Below are 23,190 nucleotides of genomic sequence, written 5' to 3' on the forward strand. Positions count from 1 at the left end.
AGCAACCAAAAAGATTAAATAGCAAAGATTAACTTTAAAAAGACCTATTGAGAAACTCTTAAGACGAAAAACCACAAAATTCTTTTGAGATGTTTTAAAGAGCTCAAATGAATGGAGGTATGTGTACAATGCTTCTGGGAGGGGAAGTCTTAGTATTGTAAAGATGTCAGATTGCAACAAACTGATCAATAAAAATAATGCGGTTACAAACATAATCCCAATGGATCCCTTTTCAGAACTTCAGGAAATGATTCTCAAGTACCTCTGGGAGAATTAAATAAAAATAGCCAAGAGATTTTGAAAAAGAAGAATAATGAGGAGGCACTTCCACAATTATATAATAAAACATAATTTAAAGCTGCCATCATTGTGAGTGTAGTATTGAGGCAGGAAAAAAAATATCAGTTGAACAACAGAGATGCTTAGAAACATCCCTTAGTATATCAGAAATAGAATTTGTTTTAAAAAAAAGTATGAAAAAATCAGTGCCAAATGGCAGAAATTTTGGGTAAATGGCTCCGAGACAATTAAATTGGATTAGGGTAGAAAATAGATCCTCAGTTCACAACAGAGGAACCAGAGTAAGGAGCTTGTTTTACAAATTAACTTCAGGGCCCTGGCCGGTTGGCTCAGTGGTAGAGCGTCGGCCTGGCGTGCAGAAGTCCTGGGTTCGATTCCTGGCCAGGGCACACAGGAGAAGCGCCCATCTACTTCTCCACCCCTCCCCCTCTCCTTCCTCTCTCTCTCTCTCTCTCTTCCCCTCCTGCAGCCGAGGCTCCATTGGAGCAAAGATGGCCCGGGCGCTGGGGATGGCTCCTTGGCCTCTGCCCCAGGCGCTAGAGTGGCTCTGGTCGCAACAGAGCGACGCCCCAGAGGTGCAGAGCATTGCCCCCTGGTAGGCAGAGCGTCGCCCCCTGGTGGGCGTGCCGGGTGGATCCCGGTCGGGCGCATGCGGGAGTCTGTCTGACTATCTCTCCCCGTTTCCAGCTTTAGAAAAATACAAAAAAAAAAAAAATTAACTTCAGGTAATGCCACAGCCAGCAAGCTGAAATGTACACATACACCCCACTACCACCACCAACACCAACACCAACCACCACCACACAAAACTTTGAAAATCTAGAAGAAAACAAGAAAAAAAAGGTATAGAGCTATCTTGATTTTTACTTAAAAGATATCATAATTAAAAAAAGTACATTTTTCTCTTAGGAAAAAAAAGATTGTATATAAAAATAGACACAAAATCAAATGGTACATAGTAAAGTGGAAAAAAATCAAGACAGTTAAAGTTTAAATAATATATAAAGATCTCAGGAATATTTTTTTAAAGTACATAAATGAGCAACAGACATGAAGAAACTATTCGCAGATAGAAAATACAAAAGGCTATTAAATATGTAAAAAAGCCCACTTTATCTCATAAATGAACAAAAAATATAAACAAAACAAGAATGAGGTTCTGGTTTTTATCCATTAAATTAACAAAGATCATTTTTTTAAATCAATAGTGCTTCATGCTCACAAGGGAATGGTGTGATGGGCACTGTTGATGCACCCTTGTGAAGTGGCATAGCTTTCAGAAGGGACTTTTACAGCACGTACTGAGCCTTAAACTGTCCATCCTCTTTGTCCTAGTAAGGTCTCTTTAAGAACGCATGCATGTTTACTGCAGCATTACATGGAAACACACTAATAAATCTCTAGCAAGCAAATTAAAAGGAAACACGGATGCTCTAAAAACTATATGTACAAACACTATAGGTTTTGGATATGATGGCAATGTGGCTGCAGCGTCTGTCACCCCATTGATCAGCTGGGTTGATTCGGCTGATCTGGCTGGCTGGGAGGGCGTCCCCTTCCTCCCTCACCACTCCATGTGCATCCCTCCTGAAGATGCATGCTCAGCTGAAGAGGATGACCTTCCCCAATAGAAAAGAGGTGGGGGGCCCTCTTGGACCTTCCATCCCAGCTGCATGAGTGAGTCTTGAGGACACCAACAGAGGAACCACCCAGCCCAGCACCTGAATAATAAGAAATAATAAATGGCTATTTTCAGCCACTAAGTCTCTAACTGATACATCAGGATATAAAATTTTATTACAGAATTAACTCAGTCATGTAGAATACACACATACATGCATGCAAACATACACATGCATGTACACACAGCAAAAAGAGAGGAAGAAATGTTAATGGAAATGCTATTGCCAGGAAGCAGAATTAATTGTCTTCTGTATACTCTTATGTAGTATTTACAGAGCTTTCTTTTATTCATAAATATATATTTAAATAGTATTATGCTTTAAAAATTCTTTTTTTCTACCCAACTACATTGTGAAATCCTTGATAATAAAGGCTATGTCTTTATTGCTTTAAGTTTATTTTATTGATTTGAGAGAGAAGAAGGGAGAGACTGAGAAAGACATAAGAACGTTGATCTGTTCCTGTATGTGCCCTAACCAGGGATCAAACTGATAACCTCTGTGCTTTGGTAGGATGCTCTAACCAACCGAGTTATCTGGCTAGGGCAAGGCTATGTCTTTCAGCTGTGAACCCCAAGGCTTGTCACACAGTGGCTATAAAACAGATGCTTGATAAATGAAAGAACATGGAGAGCCTTAGGCTTGTTACCTCCCCAGATTCAGGATTGGGATGCAACTGACAAACTCCTTATTGTTCCCTCAATTATCCCAAATGTCCACTAGACCTGACCAGTGCCCATGGGTCAACGACCATTCATCCAAGTTGCCCTATGGCAGTGCTCTGGTCACCCTGTGGTGGCTCAGGCCATCAGGCCTTCCTATGGGGCCCTCTAGGGACTATTCTGGTTACACCGCATCACCCTCTGGCTCAAGGAGCCCTTCTCCCAGAACTGAAACCTGGTGGCCAGGGTCTCTTCCATGCCTAGCTCTTGGGTTAGGCTTCTCTGAGTCCTGCCTCCCTAATGGGGATTCCCCCATCCTCTCCTAGACCTGTTTCTAGAACCTCACCTGGCCTCGCCTACCCTTGCATACAGCACTCACTTAAGGAACCAATGCATTGGAATCAAACATTGTGTTCAAGGAAAACAGAAGAGCCCTACTTCCTCCTCTTTCCCAGCTGCACAGCCTTCTATGTGCCCACTGTCATGCCTCATACTCAATTCCAAAGCCCAGGGTGATGCTTTGAGCTGCAGAAGATGGCTGACGTAGGCATAGAGTCAGGGGATTATGCAGTGAAAGTGACCAGTAAAAACTCAAATACCTGAGCTGAGCAAAATGTCTGTCCTAGAGATCAGTGAGATACATCAGGGGACACTCTCTGAATACTCACCAACTAACTCCCTCCTTCCCTTCTCTCCCCTCCCATCCCCTTCCCTCCCCTCCCCTCAACCAAGCCAGATACTGCTAGTCAATCACACACAGCATTTGCCCCAAATGGTCCAGACGAACCCAACATGCTCAGCACAGGGTTAAGTACACAGAAGCACTTAATAAATTAATTATTTTTTCAACATAACACCCTAGACAGCCACAGCTACTCTCTCGGAGCTGATATAAAAGATGGAACTCGGCCCTGGCCGGTTGGCTCAGCGGTAGAGTGTCGGCCTGGTGTGTGGGGGACCCGGGTTCGATTCCCGGCCAGGGCACATAGGAGAAGCGCCCATTTGCTTCTCCGCCCCCTCCCCTCCTTCCTCTCTGTCTCTCTCTTCTCCTCCCACAGCCAAGGCTCCATTGGAGCAAAGATGGCCCGGGCGCTGGGGATGGCTCCTTGGCCTCTGCCCCAGGCGCTAGAGTGGCTCTGGTCGCGGCAGAGCGACACCCCGGAGGGGCAAAGCATCGCCCCCTGGTGGGCAGAGCGTCGCCTCTGGTGGGCGTGCCGGGTGGATCCCGGTCGGGCGCATGCAGGAGTCTGTCTGGCTGTCTCTCCCTGTTTCCAGCTTCAGAAAAATACAAAAAATAAATAAATAAATAAAAGATGGAACTCATTCATTCATCCAACAAAGAGTTAATGAGTACTTATCGCACACCATGCACTGTAGTAGACACCAGAGGTGCCACGGTGAGTATAAACAAGTGTGGTCCTTACTCTCCTGGAGTGAGTCTGGTGCAGGGCGGGGGGGGTTGACAGGTACTGACCAATAATGTCACCATGACAATGACAAAGTGAGATAATTGCCTACACAGTGGCACCAAACCTGTCCTTGGCAGTCAGAAAAGGCTCCTCTGAAGAAGCGACACTCTCGCTGAGAATGAAAGTAAGAGTTGCCATTAACTGAAAGAGGGATGGGGGAGCAGCGCAGAAAGAAGAGTCTCAGGCAGAGGGAACAGAATGTGCAAATGCTGTGAGACAAGAGGAGTGTGGTCAATTGGAAGAACAGATAGGTGGAGCAGCTGGAGTGAGGAGAGCGAGAGGGGTAGATCCAGCAATGAGACTGAGAGGCTGGCAGAGTCAGACCCTGCCACGTCTTTGAGGGCATGTTAATAACTCTGACCTTGTCATTAATCCCATGAGCAAGAGAAACCACTCCAGGGTGTGGCATATAAAGGACCTGGGGAAAGTGGAGTAACAAGTCCCCTGACCCAGGCCTGATGTATAATATTTATACACTGGTTAGGAGCTTTATTGCCGCCAGCTTCATGGACAAGTGCTCATTCTTGTCTACTCTGTATCCTTCCCTCAGGATAACATACAACCCTCAGTCACCAAGTGATCAAATGCCCACATCCAGAGCTAATCAAAACTCAGCACATTTTAAGAAACATAAATCAATGACTAACACTAGCTGCCCCTCAGCCACAGGCCCAACACCTTCCCAAGAACTTTCAAAAGGTTTGTGAAAAGTAAGGCCCCCTCCACCCTCTCATAAGGGCATGAGCTCATGAGCAGGACAACAAAGCAGGACGGGTCATCTCAAAGCTGGTGGCAAAGGGCTCAGGCTCACAACAAGACCGACCTGACCTGCACCTGAGCGCTGGTTCTCGGGAGCAGAGGTGGGTGTTGGAAGAACTGGCTCGCCGACTCCCTGGTCGAGGGCCTGGGATGAAGCACACCTTCAGAATCATCTCCCGGCTGAGGAAGTGGAGGTCTGAACTGCAGCAGTCACAGGTTTCCCACCTGTGTGCTGGAAAGCCCTACACATGGATGGGGGTGTCCCAGGAAGTCACCTGGGAGAAGTGAGGGCCACCAAACTGCCCACTCTCCACTCCATTCACCCAGAGCCTGCCATTCCACTTGGGTAGAGATGTCAGAAAACTGCCTGGTATTGTATTTGATGCTAAAGAGAACATTTTTAGACAATAAAAATAAATGTGAAAAACCTTGAATGAAATGATCCCTGTTCAAGAAGCCCTCTAGATGTTTTCTTCCAGATCTATAACTCTAAATGCCCTGTTAGGGGAAAGAACTTCAAAGAGGCCAGAACACAAAGATTCTTCAGGTTGGCTTCTCCAAATGCCAGACACTTCAGTGGTATCATTCTGATGTCCAGACCAATACTCAAGTCATAACCCTTTTCTCATTTTCAACAGAATTAACATTTGTACAAAAAAAACAATCCCTGTTTGTAACAGAATGGCCAAATTCGGCACTCCAGAGAGGCACCCTATAAACTTAGGGGAATGCAGCTTATCTGAACCCTGGCACAGATCAAGGGATGGTACCACAGGTGCTGCTATACAAGGCACAATTGTTTCATTGCCATTTCCTGGGAAAGGTCCAGTAAAAGACCATTAATATCTCTTAGAGACTTAGACCACAAGTATTCTCTCTCCAGTAGGCTGTTGGTATACTGAGGAAGGCTAGATGACCTTACAAATATTTAGGAAGCGAAACAGAATCATTCTTCTATCAGCAGAAGGGCTTAGAGCAGTGGTTCCCAACCCCCGGGCCGCGGACTGGTACTGGTCCGTGGGCCATTTGGTACCGGTCCACAGAGAAAGGATAAATAACTTACATTATTTCCGTTTTATTTATATTCAAGTCTGAACGATGTTTTATTTTTAAAAAATGACCAGATTCCCTCTGTTACATCCGTCTAAGACTCACTCTTGACGCTTGTCTCGGTCACGTGATACATTTATCAGTCCCACCCTAAAGGCTTGTCCGTGAAAATATTTTCTGACATTAAACTGGTCCGTGGCCCAAAAAAGGTTGGGGACCACTGGCTTAGAGGACTAAACCTTTCATTGCTGGAGCAAAGATGATGCCATTCCCTCCCTCATGTCTCATAGGAAGGCTGTGGATGACGTTATGTCAACAGAAAAACCAGAATGCAATGGAAGAATAGAAGGAAACTCTCATTTACCTTACTAGAGCTAGAGAAGTCATATCTGTTATCTCGGAGCACCCTTGCTATCCCTTCTAAGGACGCCAACACCATCCCATTTTGAGGAGAGGATTTCCACCAAGGAGAAAACTAACGTCCCATGAGACTGTAAAGGGCATCACTTTACCCAAGAGGCAATCAAAAAATATTGGCTGGTAGTCAGACTTCCATTTTTAAATGAGTGAATGAATCAATAAAGGAATGGGTTTTTTAATTTATAAATGAAAAGCACTAGAAGCATTTATTTTGTAGTTCAAATTGTTCTCAGTCCCCAAGCATGAAGGCAGAGCAGATGGGAATCTGATAATGATGCAATCTTTATTATAAAGCCAAACTGATGCAATCCTTATTTATTATAAACCAAAGTGAGGCAGTTACCTATTTACATCCTTATTTTTAAATATGAAGACACAAATGCTCTTCTAGCAACGCAGCTCCTGTTTGCAAATTGAACAGGAGCAGAAGACGCCGAACAAGAGGAAATACAAACAGAAAGCACAGTGAGTTCTGCTGTAACTTGTTTTGAAAACACAAATGTGTTCCAACACAATTGATATAAGGGAACAATCTGAGCCTAACGCAGATCGCTTGTGCACAGTTTTTGTTCACCAGAAACACTAGGTGGATGCAGAGACCTGCACCCAGCGGTGGGACTCAAATAAATGAAGAACTGGTTCTCTGCCCTAATGATCGCTTTTTTTTTTTTTTTTTTTTTGCATTTTTCTGAAGCTGGAAACAGGGAGAGATAGTCAGACAGACTCCCGCATGCGCCCGACCGGGATCCACCCGGCACGCCCACCAGGGGGCGACGCTCTGCCCACCAGGGGGCGATGCTCTGCCCATCCTGGGCGTCGCCATGTTGCGACCCTCCTGGGTGTCGCCATGTTGCGACCAGAGCCACTCTAGCGCCTGAGGCAGAGGCCACAGAGCCATCCCCAGCGCCCGGGCCATCTTTGCTCCAATGGAGCCTTGGCTGCGGGAGGGGAAGAGAGAGACAGAGAGGAAGGCGCGGCGGAGGGGTGGAGAAGCAAATGGGCGCTTCTCCTATGTGCCCTGGCCGGGAATCGAACCCGGGTCCTCCGCACGCTAGGCCGACGCTCTACCGCTGAGCCAACCGGCCAGGGCCTAATGACCGCTTTAAGTACAAAAAACAATATACCGAAAGGTAGTTTATTATTTCATGCATTTAATACTTAAACAAGAATAATAAAAGAGGTACAGAAAACTAGATTATAAGAGTTTTAAAATATTAACGAAAAGTATTAAATAATATCTGACAAAAAAAACCCAATAAAATCGTTATTTAAAATATTTCCAATGACTGCTTGTTTCCCCCTGGTTGTTTGGCATTTTTTCTCTATATATTATATTTGTTTACTGAAGTAACAAACTTCAAGGAATTAAAATGTAGTATTTCATCAAAGGTATATGAGTTTTTATGAAATGAATTAATAAATATTACAGGCATAGTTCCATCAAATTTCTTTCACCTTTGGACGGAATGAACATTACTATGGGCGCTTTAGAATATGCTGTTGCAGAGACGAACATTAAAAAAGAGTAAGGAATGTAAAATGTGTGATTTCCATATTGGGCGGCTGTCCAGGCGCCCATCTTAAAGAAAACCCTGATTACAAGTGCCATTTTAACAAACAGTTTGGCGAACGCAACAAAATATTAGGTATTGGTTTGGCCGAACCGCTGTGAACCAACTGAATCTCAAAACTGCCTGTACCCTGTGGAACAGAGCCACACAGGCTCACAATATGTGCACTCCCAGGACTCCCAGCTGCCTCAGGTCACCATGTGTTCTGAGCCACACCTCTCCACCACTTTCCTAGACTCAGACAACCCTCGTCCCTCACTCCACAGTCTCTCAGGAGCTGCAGTCCCCTTCACAGCCATTTCCCCCGGGCCATTCCCAGTCACATTTACTGCAGCATGTACGTCTTCCTTAACTTTTTCACATGTGCAGAATGGCGCTACCCTCTTTTATATTACTGTCTCACTGATCAAGTTCTTGAGTTTTGTTCCCTAACCCCACTTTTCCCATGAGCCATGTAGGTTTTTTAATTGCATGATTCTGGATAGCACAGTGATTTTTAGGAACACCCAAGTCATGACAGCAGAACTTACTGTCCTTCCACAGTTGGTTACATTTTAAAAGGAAATACACCCGTTACAAATTGGCATAACCCTTCCAGCAGCCAGACTGCAACACAGGATGGCGCAGAAGTAGATCTACAGTTATGAGTAAGTGAAATACAGAGTTTATTCTTGTATTATTGTTTATGAACTAGTATATTAGTTTCCATACAAACAACTGTAAACCTACTTTTGCCCCACCCTGTACTGACTAAGCTATGTCCATATCTTTTGACCAAGTAATCCCATTCTAGGAAACACAAGACAATAATTCAACAGGGATTACAGACATAATTCAACAGGAAGAAGGAAATGAGATGTACGTATAAGATGGTCATTATGACACTGATGTGTGTGAATGTGTATGTGTGTGAAGCCACCAAACTTTATAATTATAAACAATAGGTAACCAAATAGTAAATAACTAAAATATACTGTTTGTTAGGTAAAGAGGAAAAATATATGTAAACTGATTAATAGTATGAAAACGAAGAGTGAGAAGACAATATTTGTTCATATACACACGCATGTGCACAGAGTTGTGTTTTATAATTTTTTTAAATGCTAAGTCACCAAGAAGGATTTGAATATGCTCATTTTCCACTTTTAAAAAAATCAGAAATAGTTCTTCACTACAGATCATATACCCAGCACACTATTTATTTCAAGATGTGAAGGAAGTAATTTGAAAATTTAGTTTTGTAAACACGTATTTTTGCGACAGTATAAATCTGAATTCTGAACTACAGCTGCTTATCTTCAGTTTGTCACTAAAACTAATTTGCAGCCCTGCTGCTTGCTATAAACACGATAACAGTAGTCCCTTTGCAACAGGCAAACACACAGGGCAAAACATATCAACAGGAAGTAAAGGTCTTGTCGAGTAACAGGTAAACTGCACAATGCTTGCTCACTGATCGTGTTAATGGGAGAAACAGAGGTGGGAAGGTTTGGCGCAGGCAGGGCCATTACCAGGAAGACAATTTTCTGGACAAACCAGATGGTCAACAGGAAGTGGGGCATTTTCATGTTTAGCACAGAAGGAACCACCCAATGGATTCTGTCAAAAGTATAAAGTCCACATCTGAACCACTGGTGTCAGAGTCTCCCACTCTGCCCAAACCTTCACGCAGAGAACCCGATGCGGGGACGTGCCTGCGTGCACCCCGGGAAGGGGGTAAAGATGGGTTTACTCTGAATGCTCAACACAGAGTCCTGTTTCTATTAACATTTCATGAGTTGGCTTTCTCGTACCAAAAACCTCTCTCCTCCTCTGAACACCTGGGATACAGAGAAGGAAAGAGTGCTCAGGCTTTGGATCTTAACAGCCCTGGAATTTCCTTAAAACTACTTACTGTGTAACCCTTAGTAAATTACTCTACCTCTCTGAATCTCCTTTTCCTCTTCATAAACACAGGAATAGCAGTATCTCTCAAAGGGTTGTTTTCAGGATTAAGTGTTTCAAAAGCAATATACCTGGCCCTAGAGGAGCTTAATAAATACTCACTAAATCTCAAGTTTAATATTTTAAGCCATTCCTACTGCCATTACTCCCAACCTTGACCTCATGCATGCTTGATGTCCTTAGAAAGAACATAACGTCCTGGCTGACCACACTCAATGTGGCACCAAGGGGGAGACACTCCAACAGGATCCTGACGTATCCGTTATCCAACCAACACTATATTAGGCCAACCAGTTTCACCCACCCTGACAGCCCGAGCCACAAGTATGGAGATGGTGAGGTTAAAAGGCAAGGGGGAAAGGGAGCGTTAGGAATTGTTTTCACACTTAAGAGAAAATCCAAACCACTGCTCATTGTGATTCAACTGAAAGCAATTAAGTTTGCATCTGTTTAAAACTAACTTGTACAAAAAGACCCTTAAAAATAATCACTTGATGTCGGAGAGATTGTAGAGAAGATGGAAATCTCGTTCACTGCTGGTGGGATTGTAAACTGGAGCAGCCGCTATGGAAAACAATATGGAGGTTCTTCAAAAAATTAAGAATTAATCAGCAGCCCCTCTTCTGGGTATCTACCCCCTCCCAAAATTGAAAACAAGATATACGTACTCCTGTTTCACTGCAGCTTTATTCACAGTGGCCAAGACTTAGAAACAAGCAAAGTGTCTTTCAATAGAGGATTGGATAAAGAAGATGTGGTACATATTATAATGGAATCCTACTCAGCCATAAGAAAAGATGAAATACTGGCATTTGCAACAACATGGATGGATCTCGAGAGTACCATACTAAGTGAAATAAATGAGACAAAAAAAGTCAAGAACTCTATCATATGATTTTACTCACATGTGGGACATAAACGGAAAACAAAAAATGATCAAACAAAACCTAACAGACACAGATAACAGTATGGTGCTTATCAGAAGGAAAGGGGGGGCTGTAAAGGGTAAAGGGAGTCCAGTGTATGATGATGGAAGGAGGTCTGACTTTGGGTGGTAAATACACAATGCAGCATACAGATGACGTACTATAGGACTGTACACTTGAAATCTAATTTTATTAAGCAATGTCACCCCAATAAATTTAATAAAGGAAAAAATTTTAATCACTGATCACCTGAAGTCTGTGTATAAAACTATTGGTGTAAATGATCACTGCCTGGTGTCCTCTGTCTGCCCTTGAAAGTCTCTGATTCATTTCTCAGCATCGCAATGCTGCTGGTTGCTGGCTCCTCCACATGGCAGCTAGCCCCTCACGGCTCTCTGCTGCCTCGCAGCAGCAAGACATTGAATACTCACAGACAGGGTCCCATCCTGAGCAGCTGCCCTGGGGGAGTCACGTCTCCTCCCTCCACTGCATGGGAAAAGGCAGGCTGCTGGAAGGAGGACTCCACAGGCCTGAGCAGAGTGCTTTGAGAGCAAAATCATAATGCCCCTACCGACAGATGCATATGGTAATGCAACCCCGAGCTGCAAGGGAGAGCTCTGAGATGAAAGGGCAATATGGAGGCTAAGAGAAAATGCAGTCACCACCAAACACCTTTCCCTTCACCTGATTTACGGAGGATGCACAGCTGGCTCTGTCAGTTTGGTACCCACAGGGTGTCACTAGCTCAGTAACACCCAGCCCAAATGGGCACTGGCCTCCGTGGTAGCAATACCCAACAGAGAAGGACAAGAGGAGGAAGAGGCCACACGGACATTGGAAGCCAAGGGTGCCCAGGTCCGGTGAGTGTGGCTTCATTAATAAAGCATTTAGCTGCAAACAAGAGTCTCCAGCAACACTACTGACTTGTATAAGAGCATTTCTTTAAGACAGTATGTCCTTGAGCATATGGTCTCAGCTCTGTGTTCTACTCCTCCTTGTCATCCTGCCCCGTGCAATGCCTGCCACACAGTAGGCACTTAAGTGCTAGGTGGAAGACAGGTGGGTGCATGTGTGGGCACAAGTATGGGTGAGCGCATGGATGGATGGACAGCTGGGTGGAGTTTTGAGACAAGCTAAGAGGGGCTGTGAGTTCAGTGCCCTAAAAGGGAAATTCTGAAAACATTCAAGTGGTGATCAGATTGCCATCTGCTATTTGTAGACAAACATTTAGAAGATTGGCAGCATTTTTAATTAAATCAAATGGCCATTGGGATGCACTGTAACAACACCCATGGGCAACTGCACAAGAGGTTCCATTAGATTAGAATACTGATACTTAGCCCAGAGCTCAAAAGATCCCTCTGAACCTTTAATTAGCTTCCATCAGAGATTCAATAGTCATCTAAGGATGACCAAGACCTGACATGTGTTCCACCATTCTGCCTCTATCAACAGACTTAGGGAAGTGACCACATGTGGCTAGATCATAAAATGTCATTCATTTCAACCAAGCACTCTTGGGACACTCATTCATGGAACCCAGCAACCATGCTGTGAGGAAGCCCAAGAGAACCCACACAGGAAGAACACATGGAGGTGTTCCAGCTGACAGCACAGCTCAGGTGCCCACCAACAGCCAGGATCAGCCACCAGACATACAAGTTAAGATGCTTCCGGATGAGGCCAGCCCCCATCCATCAAGTCACCCCAGCCTTCATATCTTCTCAGTGGAGGTCCCAGACACCGTGGGCTGGAGGCCAGCCATTCCCATGTTCCCTGTCTGAATTCCTGACCACAAAGCCACAAGCATTAAGAAAATATGTCTACCCCGTTAATTTATGAGGTGGCTTGTTTGGCATCAATGAAAGTGTCCCCATATCCACACCTCTTAGCTTGAGCTTTGACACTGAGCCCCCATCTGTTAGCCCCAAAATGGAAGAGGTGAGCCTCTTCCTCCTATACCCTTAGATACTTTTTAAGGTCTTACTGTCTAACACCAATCAAATAAATAAGTCAAGAGGCCGCTGTCCACTTGGTTTGCTGCCCATTATTTATACTGTTCCTGTGTCGCATGCACTAGATTAGACTTCCTTGGATTTGCCACAAGTCTGGTCAGTTCTGTAAAGTCAGTTACCCTATCCCTGACCCCAGTTCTCTCTGCTCCTCCAAGAATTCTCTCTGGTCCACAAAATCCAGTATATTTCACTCAGATGCCAACCTGGGCACCTTCAGAAGGAAATGCCACCTCTGAATTCCACACTCAATCTAACTAACTCCCCGGCTCACCTGCGGCTGGCAGGGAAAGGTCAATTATTGCAAAAATAGGTTATTGTCATATTTGGTCAAAAGCTCCATTTTTAGAGATGAAGAGAAAGGTAAACATTTAGAAAGCTCCTTTAGTGAACAGGCAAATTCATAGAGCTGCATCACTGAGGTGTTTCCATCCATCCTGCCAAGTGGGACGGAGCCAGGGCCGCGAAGCACGCCCCGAGCCCCTGACGTCACTTGGGATCAGACATAATCCCCACAGAGGAACATCAGTAGACGTGGAGGGGGATGGTTAAAATTATGCAAATCACGGGACATATCTTACTCACCTGGAGGAGCAACTGAGAGGAGACCCAATAAGTGTAACTGAAGCGTGACACACAAACACAACGGGAGCCTTGGCCCGAGCCGTGAACCTGACCACGGCTACAAAAACCGGGGTAGCAAAGAGAGGAAAAACTGTCTGTGCATCAGGCGCCAAAGGAGACACATGTACCATACTCCTGTGTCTTGGCAATGGCCTGAGGATATAGGAAACATTATGGCACCCCACCTTATGACCTCTCTATAATTAACAGTGACCGGTAGCTTTGGAAGACCGTAGGCACCACCAACACCCCAACTAAGCCAGCCATCCAAGAGAAGTTATTTTGACAGCCAGAGGGTTTTCACCCTTGCCTCCCACATTCAAGGCCTACTACTTTACCTCCTCAATTTCTTCCCGAGACACCTACAGCTCTCTGCTGGCACTGCCCCAGGGCAGTCCTCTGGCCTCAGAGCAGCCTCCAAATGGAAACCCTGCATTCTTACACTGCCTCCAGCCAGACTTTCCCTCAGTGAAAATAGAATCATGTCACTCACCCCCAATTCCTTCTTAGAACTCTTCAATGGTGTCCATTGCTCAACCGAGAAAGTATAAGATCCTTAATATGACCTATGAGGCACTGCACAGTTTGGGATCTGCCTGTAACCCCTGCTCACTCTCTACCGTCCGGCCACTTTCTCTGAAATCGTCACTGACCCTCACCTCAGGGCCTGGCCCTGGGGCCCTGGAAGGTGCTTTCACTTTCCATCCTTCTCCCCCTAGTTAACTGCTACCCACTCCTTAGGTGTGAGAAGAAATGGGTTCTGAGCCAGACTTGCTGGGTTCAATTCCAGCCCTGCCCCTGATTTGTTGAGCCCTTGAGCAGAGGGTTAAAACTCTATGCATCTCAGTTCCTGCTGCATGGGGTCCTTATGAGGATAAAGAATTAACATACCAGTACATAAATTAGGTTAAAATTCTCATAAGTGGGCATAGCACTTCCAAAGCACTTAGTAACTTTAAGCTTCTTATTCTTCTTCCAGCTGAAATACCACTTCCACAGAGAGCAGCTTCCTCTGTGGCTCCCCACACTAAGATTTATTCATTAAATGCTTTCCTCCAAAGTATTTATTCAAAATAAAATGTTAATGCACCATACTCGTTGGCAAGATAATGTGCAAGTAAAACTCACAACTTGTTTAAAGATGGACGGCAAAGTGTCACATAATAGATAATGGTCACCTTGACACTAAGGTGGCTCAGAAGCCACTTCTGGTGTCTAAGAAATGGAGAGAAGTTAATTAAGGGAAGAGAGATCGGAAATAAAAGCACTTTATGTGCACAATACCATTTAATCTTCACGTCTCCCCACTGGGTGAGAGGTTAGGCCCACCATACCTAATTTACTGTTGTGGAAAGAGAGGCTTCGAGAGTTAAAGTGCTTACTGAAGGGCCAAGATTTAAACCCAAGCTTACCCACTCCAGCAGTAAGATCACCTGGCCATCTTGAACAGAGCTGACTTACGGCCCCAAGGCAAGGCAGGCTGGGAAGGTGGACAGGCTCAGGTGCAGCAGAGGCCACTCTGGAGAAAGGATGGCTCTGAAGGAGCTGGACGTTCAGTCTAGCAGGTGTAACCTGACCCCCAAGGCCCCAGTAGCAGATGGTAGGTGCTGCTGTGTGGCAGGAGAGAGAACCAGACCAGTGGGCCCGCAGGCATCAGCAGCAATACCGGCCCAAGTAAGAGGCCCAGGAGCCAAGCCTTTGTTGAGATGGAAGCCTGGTCCCTAAGAAAGGTACTGACCAGAGCAAGGGAGGGCCTGGTGTCTAGAGATATGGGGGGATACAAAGGATACACGGACTTAGGAGCAGGGAACAATGCCAGGGTTCCAGGCGCAAAATCAGGAAGTCCGACGGAATTATTCTTGCCAGTGACACCAAAGTTGTCAGGGCACGAGTTCTGGGCTTGATGACTTAATGGTCCCAGGGAACTCTCAAGTGACTCCTTTGAAGAGAGCAACACCCTTTCATTCCTTTAGTAAGTAATGATTGAACACCTGTTATGTCCCTGGCCAATGCCAGGCCCCAGAGAGAGAGAGAGAGCTTTGCATGAACAAGGCTACACCACTGTCCCTCATGCCCCCACTTTGAGTTTAAAGTCCAGGACAATGTCTCTGAAGCCAGCATCTGAGGACCTTCTGGCAGGAGGTGGTATTTATAAAAAATGCAGATGCCTCGGGCCCTGCCCCGAACCTGCTGGAAGGAGGTCAGGAGCAGGAGCCCGTGTGGCCTTGAGCAAGTCACCAGACTGCTCAGAGCCTCAGGCTCCCCATCTGTAAATGGGAATAGGAATGGGACTGGCTCACGGGTTGCTATAGTAAATGATTATACTCACCACGTAGTAGGGATCTGACACAAGCCAAGATCATTATGACCTTCATTTTCATTTTCTGTGTCATGGTCGAGGAACAGGTTCCATGAGTCATCATCTGAACAAGATCACTAGTCGCTGGTATACACTAAATTTTAAGAATCACCGCACTGTTTTCAGCTCTATGGGTAGTTCCTGCTTTTCCATCTTGGGGACCAGACAACAATTCAGAATGGAGATAATCAAGCATCTGTACCAAGGCTGCCTGGAGTAAAGCAAGCTCACCTGGCACCCTAATTCTGCAACCCCCCCCCAGGCTGCTACCCTCCTAGGAGCCCAGACATAACAACAGGAAGCAAGGAGGCCACCCAGATGAGCTTCACGCTGTGCAGTCACGGAGGACAGGAAGCACCTTGCTCACAGCTTGCTTCTGTCTGTGCAGAGCTTATGACAACAGACTCAGCCCCAGGGAAAACCAAGAAGTGGTAGAGGTCTGCCTTCGTCACCTACTTTCCCACCCCAACCCTCCCCTGACATCTCTGCGCCTCAGCCCCATTGATGAGGACAGAATTTCAAAAGCATCGTTCATATTGCCTGTGCTGGACCACTTCCCAACAATGTCCCAGTCTCCCCTGGACGGACACTATAACGTGACTGGCCTCAAATTAAAAAGCAAAATGACATTCAGGCATAAACAAGCAGGTCACAAATGAAGGCAGGAAGAGAGAAAAACCGGGTTTCTCCAGGGCCCTAAACACCTGTGTAACATCAGCAGAGATTAAGGGGGTAAATGCACTCAGCTAGTTTAGGGAGCTCCCTCCACTTCCCCTTAGCTGCTCACTTCCCTGTGGACACACCAGATTCCATGCTGGAACCCGGAATTCACTGACAGTCACCTGACCTCTAAATGCCAGGAAACCCATGAAGCAAGGAAACAAAAACTAGGGACCAGGTTTGCCCATGCAGACTTGATGCTAATGCATGCCATGTTTGTGGACTGTCACCATTTAGTACCAGGCAGAGCAAAAAAACAAAACCCATGCATATAAATACCTCCAACGAACCTTATTGTTGCTTTAATTTGCTCCAACAGGAAATACTCTGGCAATGAACACGGGCTTGTCTACCAAAGCAAGGAACCAAGGAATGCAATGCTCTGCTTATGTCTTCAAATGTTAAGGGCCCTTCACTGGGGCTATCTACCCATTCCCTTTAAAGTGGCCTCTGAGGAAGTTGCTGCTGCTAGGAACGCATGCCCCTGGCATTTGTACTTGGGACCCCGGATGTATTATCTTCTTGGACCAGTACACAAAGAAGGGTCGGTTGCAGCCCATACACTGCTCTGATTAGCACTATTATTCTGCGGCATTAGCGAGTGAAGATTTCAGTAGGCTGGCCTGGGAATACAACTTGGAATATTGTTTCTGGCTTAAAATTAAACCCTGAGAGCCCAGCCACTTCAGAAATTGAGCATATGTGGTTGCTGAAAGGCTTTCTTTAGAGTCATCAGTGGGGTAACTTTTCTTAAATAAGAGAAGAGACTAAAATAACCAGAGAAAACCACATCATATCATTAAAAGGAAGTGGCTACAGAGATGATGTGCGCATCTTGAAGACACTAAACACAGGGAACACATTTCCTCTAAGACGCCCTCCCCCCAAAATATGTTAACCTCCTCCCAGGTGGTAGGGGCTTCCTCCTCAGTGCTTCCACCCCTTGCCCAAACCAGGAGTACAATAAATCACAATGAGAATCCCCGCAGGACAAGAGCACTAAGAAAAGCAATCACTGCCATTGGCTGGCTGTCCCCAGGTGCCCACCTCCAGTGAATCACTTCACCTGTGGTAACTTATTGACTCCTCACAACCCTCGGGGGTAGCTACGGCTGTCATTCCATTCGACAGGTGAGCACACTGAGGCTCTGAAACACTAAGGGGTCTGTCTGCCAAAAGTCATATCGCTAAGATGGAGCTGGAGCCAGAATTCAAAGCCGTAATAGATTTGGAAGCGTGTACCCCTTCCCAAGGCATGAGCAAGTCTGAGCACAGAAAACAGCACCCCTTGGGAAAACCTTCCATCAGGAGTATGGGGTGAAGTGTGCTAATGACTGTCCCAGCTGCTCCCAGAGTTGTGAGTTCTTCCTCGTCTGCAGGAGTCAAACACCACCTGGGCAGCCGCCCCTGAGCACTAATGACCACCTCCTCATCAGATTTATCATCTGGCAAATAACCCACCACATTTCGGATTCTAAAGAGCACATAATTTTTCATTCGATCATCTCAGCCATCAGGACTGAAATCCAGGCCAACCTGCTTCCCCAGGACTGCGCTGAGAAGCACCCCAAGAGAAGGCTCGGCTGTGATGCCCCTTCCCTACCACCGAACCTGAGTTTAGCAGCCCCCGGACTGCACACTTGGGGACTGTGCACTAGGAAGGGCAAGATAGAGACCCTGGCTGGGGGCCAGCTCTGATACCTCCCAGCTACACTAGGGGTCCTGGAGAGACCCTTCTTGATGAAGAGGTGGTTGGGGAGCTCCTTAGGAGCTGAGGGGACTTCGGAAAGGGCTCTATAAACAAAACAAAACAAAAAGTTCAAGTGATAAGGAAACATTGCACTATCATTGAGCCATCATATAATAGAGTGGTATTACTCTTAGTATAGTAGTTCTCAATTTTGGCTGTACACTGGCATGACCTGGGGAATGTGTGTGTGTGTGTGTGTGTGTGTGTGTGTGTGTGTGTGTATACATATACTGATAAAAAGTAAATAAGGTGGGAAATAAATTAATGAAAAAATGAATGCATGAATAAAACCCATGCTTAAATCCCAAATTACTGATGTAACTGGTCTGGGGTATGGCCTGGGCATCAAGGCATGTGAAAGCTCCGCAGGAGTTTCTAATGTTCAGGCTTACACAAAATAAGAGAGAACATGAGCATCAACAGTGTTAATGGGTACGGGAAACAAATGCAGTGCCAAACCTTCAGAATCTGCCCAGTGAACAACAGGCCCCCAGCTCCTTTTGATGTGAGACTTCATCAAGTCAACAATGGCCAACCTGTCAACAATAGCCTAGGTCCACAAGCTTTAGGTTTATCTTATCTGTAATCCTCAGGACATATCTAAGGCTAGTTTTAGTAGGCCTACCATATTTCCCCATGGATAAGACACTTCCATGTATAAGACGCACCTTATTTTGGGGCCTGAAATTAGAAAAAAAAATGTATTATATAAAGTTATTGAACTCAAGTTCAATTCATACAACTTCTTATTAATGTCAAAACTCCCACCTATTTGTTTGTCCTCATCTGTGTTTGATGACCAATCACTGCCTTCATATATTGCCTCATCCTCAGTTCCATCTATGGCATTTGAAATGCCATACTTCTACAATTACTGTATATAAGACGCACTCAGTTTTTAGACCCCAATTTTTTCAGGGAATGGTGCGTCCTATACAGGGGGAAATACAGTATTTTACAGATGAGGGAACTGAGGCTCAAATCAGTCCAATACATTGCCCAAGGTTACAGAGGAAGTCACTGACAGACCTCTAAAACCTACGCGCTTTGCAAAATATCATGCCGGCTCTCCAATATATAGTGTTCCCTCTAGGAGCTGCAATCTAAGGATGGATAAACCACAGATCATGTGTTCTAAGAGTTCATAATGCACTCCAGGGAAGCAGACTGGTACCCTAGTCATTGTCATACACAAGCCACCCTGAGCTTTCCAAGATACAAAGGGCAGAGGGAGTCCCCAAGAGGGGAAAATAGTCTTGACTGGAGAGTCAGTCTTGATAGAGAGGAACAAATTCAGCTTGGCCCTTGGAGGGTCGGGATGATTACCATTAGCAGAAGAGAGGGCCAAGGCACAGAACGACCAGGTGCCTTGACCCCCTCCTGCTGCAGGGCATAGGCCCCTTAGCTGCCAAGGGCAGCAGGAGTGTTGTATACCCATCCTCCACACTGTAGGCCCCGTGTGTCAGAGTGCTCACTTCAGACACATGCTCAGACCTAGTATTTGCCTCCAAGAGAATTTAGGTGTGTGGTGCAGGTCCAGGAGTTCCTAGAGAGAGGAAACCCAGCCCCAGGAAGCCACTACACACCATCTCCTTTTAAGCACCGTTCCTCCCGGCACAAAGGCCGCATTCCCCAAAGCGTGGACCCAGCAGCAGGGAGCTTTGCCCAGAAGGGTTGTATTAATTAATCCCTGGCCTAGTATCAAGTCCAGCTTTGGCCTCGCAGCACTGAGGAACTGAGCCGAACATCTCAGTTACAGTTTGCATTCTGTCTGGGGCTGAATCTGAGACTGGAAGATGGGACGCCTCTAAGTAAGATCCGTCCCAGTTGGATCTTAACTCCAACTGTTTATGCACCCCAGACTCCCCAAATGCAAAACCTCCATGTGTGAAAATGCACTGTGGCCCCACTGGGTTTTCCCTGGGAAGGGCCACCACACTCCAGTGCTGTGATCCCAGTTGGAAGACATGTGAGACAAACATCATCCCCAAGCACACTGACTTTATCCTCCTCTTACTGATCCCACCACAGGTTATTCCCTTCCATTCCTCAGGACAGAAGCTGGCAAACCTCAGCCTGCAAATCTGGCCCACCATCTGTTTTAGTAAATAAAACTTTATCGATAACACAGACATACCCATTTATTTACACATGGTCTGTATGATGCTACTTTTCCCTCACTAATGGCCACAAGAAACAATGCCCCTGAAACTGGTGCAGGACATGTAGACTTAATGAGAAATTGACCTTTTACTTATACTGCTCACAAAACCTAGGGGATATTTCAAAATAAATATGAAACAATAAAATATCCCCTAATTTTTGTGAGCAGTGTAGTTCAGTCCACTGAGAGTTGAAGTTTCTGTTAACCACAGCATAAATTAGCCATAATAACTGTTTCACTCTAGGGAGAGTTAAAAAAAAAAAGTAAGATGTAAAAACACAGGTTAAAAGGTAAGAGAAGACATACTGAGAATTATAAACATTTAAAAATAAGCTGAACCAGGACAACATAAATGCCTCTTTTAATGCTGAATATAATTGGTTGCCCATCTGTTTTACCAGGAAAGTAATAATATATATGTAAATAACCTTTTTAATACACACACAAAAAAATCTGAGATTCAAATTAGATAATTCATTTTAACCTACTTTGAAAAATTTACAAGAGACTTTTATGAGGACCTTTATTGCCCATCTTACTAAACACATATGTGCTGAGAACAGGTAAGGATCATTAAAGTTTTCAGCACCCTAATAAATTTAGCACTGTTCTAGCTGTTAAAAGAATGGAGTGCGAGTTGAAATATTAGGCATTTTTACATTCTTTGTTTCATATTTCTGAAATACATTCCTTTGGATAAGAATCAGCTTTACTATAGGCAAGGAGAAATAAAGATGAAAACAAACAAAGGATTCCAGTTTTTTTAAAAGAAGTTTGCCAACCCCTGCCAAAAACAAAGAAGAAGAGGAGGAAAAAGGAGAGAACTAGAGAAATTATTTATGTCTTAGGTCCCCTGTCAAGAGCTCTTTTTTCTACGCTATCAGAGTCATTTCTCTCCAAATGTAAATCTTCTTTAAAATTTTGGAGATACTCTATCTACTTCATGCAGGACAAAGATCCTGATTTCTTAACATGGTTCATAAAATCCCATAACAGACTCCGCCCACCTCAGGCACATGACAAGCACACACGGCATGGCATGGCATGAAAACAGATCAGTGTGCCTTCCTTGTTGGTAGTAACTTCAACATTTTATAAAGTTTTTATTTCACATACATACATACCCATATACACATATTTGTGTACTGAACCCACAACGAAAATATATTTCTTTTGGTAGGTAACAGTGAAAAAAGTCTGAAAGCCACTACACTAAAACTCTATTAATTAGATCTCAAATCGACCCACTTCTCTGCATCACCGAGTCACAGAACCTCTCACCTGGACCTTCGCTGCAGCCTCCCACCTGGGCTTCCTTGATCCTGTCTTGACCTCTTTCTAATGAGCCTGCACATGGCGCCAACTCTGAAAAAGCCGTTTCTGAACCCCTTTGGGGCTTCTCACTGTTATAGGAATGGAATCCAGGCTTCTGACAACTGCCCGTGGATGTAACCATGGTCTGGAGCAGGGGTCCCCAAACTTTTTATACAAGGGGCCAGTTCACTGTCCCTCAGACTGTTGGAGGGACGTACTATAAAAAAAACTATGAACAAATCCCTATGCACACTGCACATCTCTTATTTTAAAGTAAAAAAACAAAACGGGAACAAATACAATATTTAAAATAAAGAACAAGTAAATTTAAATCAACAAACTGACCAGTATTTCAATGGGAACTATGCTCCTCTCACTGACCACCAATGAAAGAGGTGCCCCTTCCAGAAGTGCAGCGGGGGCCGGATAAATGGCCTCAGGGGGCCGCATGCGGCCCGCGGGCCGTAGTTTGGGGACCCCTGGTCTGGAGCCAGCCAGCCTGCCTGCCTGCCTGCCCGCCCGCCCCAGTCCTTTACAGCATTCCAGTTCTGCTGCCTCAGACATGTTTGGCTTCTTCCCATCACAGAACATTTGTGGGTATCATCCCCTTGGACACTAGGGTTGTACTGGACTCAAGTCCGTATATTAATACATTGAGGATATACTGGGGTTGGATAATCCCAGTTCCCATACACCACACTCAGACACACACACACAGACACACACACACACACACATACACACACACACGCGTGCACACACCTTGCCTCACTAACTCCAATTCATCCTTTAGGTTCTACTTTAATGCCACTTTCACCAAATATCTCTCCTGATATCCTAGACAAAACCAGGGACCCCTACAGTTTCAGCATTCTTGTCTATCCTTTACAACACTTATCTTGATTATAATCAGCAATTTCTGTGATGCACAGTGACCGTCCCCTTTTACTCTAAGACTGCAACAAGCCCCCTGTAGCAGGCTCTCTGTGTGTCCTGTCCAGCACTGTGTCCCCAGCAACCCCCTAGCCCACAGTCGGTGCTCAGGAAACGTTCACTGAATGACTGAGTCCACAAATCTCTTCCTACAGTCTGCAAATCTTAGTCCACAAATTTCAAAGTCACAGTTACATGTCTAGAAGCTATACACAGTCACTGTGGCCTAAACCAGATGTGGAAGTTCCAGCAGTTCACAAGAAAGTCTGGCAACGGGTATTTGTGACTGATCTGAAAAGCCTGGACCCAGACAGAATTGGAAAATACCTGGCATATTTGGCTCCTGAAAGACTGCCAGCCAGTGTGAGTGAGCGTGATACTGAGACAAGCACGTGCCTTGCTACTGAGGAAGAGTGGATCCAAGTTCTGTGGCCTGGATGACTGAACCTCCATTTTTTTTCAAATTCTCACTTGTCACACACATTCTTAGTGTCCATCTACCCACAAGCTTCTAATATGCTGGGGCACGTA

General features: G+C 45.2%; 1 protein-coding gene across 2 annotated transcripts in view; it reads right to left on the reverse strand.

The window, feature by feature from the left end:
- CDYL2 (chromodomain Y like 2) overlaps window positions 1-23,190 on the reverse strand; it is a 178,251-nt gene that overhangs the window by 71,381 nt on the left and 83,680 nt on the right. Inside the window, exon 1 of one of the 2 annotated variants that reach the window (XM_066242943.1) lies at window positions 18,874-18,904. The exons of the other annotated variant lie outside the window; for it this stretch is intronic. Within the exon in view, the coding sequence (XP_066099040.1) occupies window positions 18,874-18,903 (30 nt within the window). The 5' untranslated portion in view covers window position 18,904. Of the gene's footprint in view, window positions 1-18,873; window positions 18,905-23,190 lie in introns of those variants that run through there. 2 annotated transcript variants of the gene reach the window in all.

The sequence above is a fragment of the Saccopteryx bilineata genome, chromosome 9 (assembly GCF_036850765.1).
Source record: "Saccopteryx bilineata isolate mSacBil1 chromosome 9, mSacBil1_pri_phased_curated, whole genome shotgun sequence".
Classification (NCBI taxonomy): Eukaryota; Metazoa; Chordata; class Mammalia; order Chiroptera; family Emballonuridae; genus Saccopteryx; species Saccopteryx bilineata.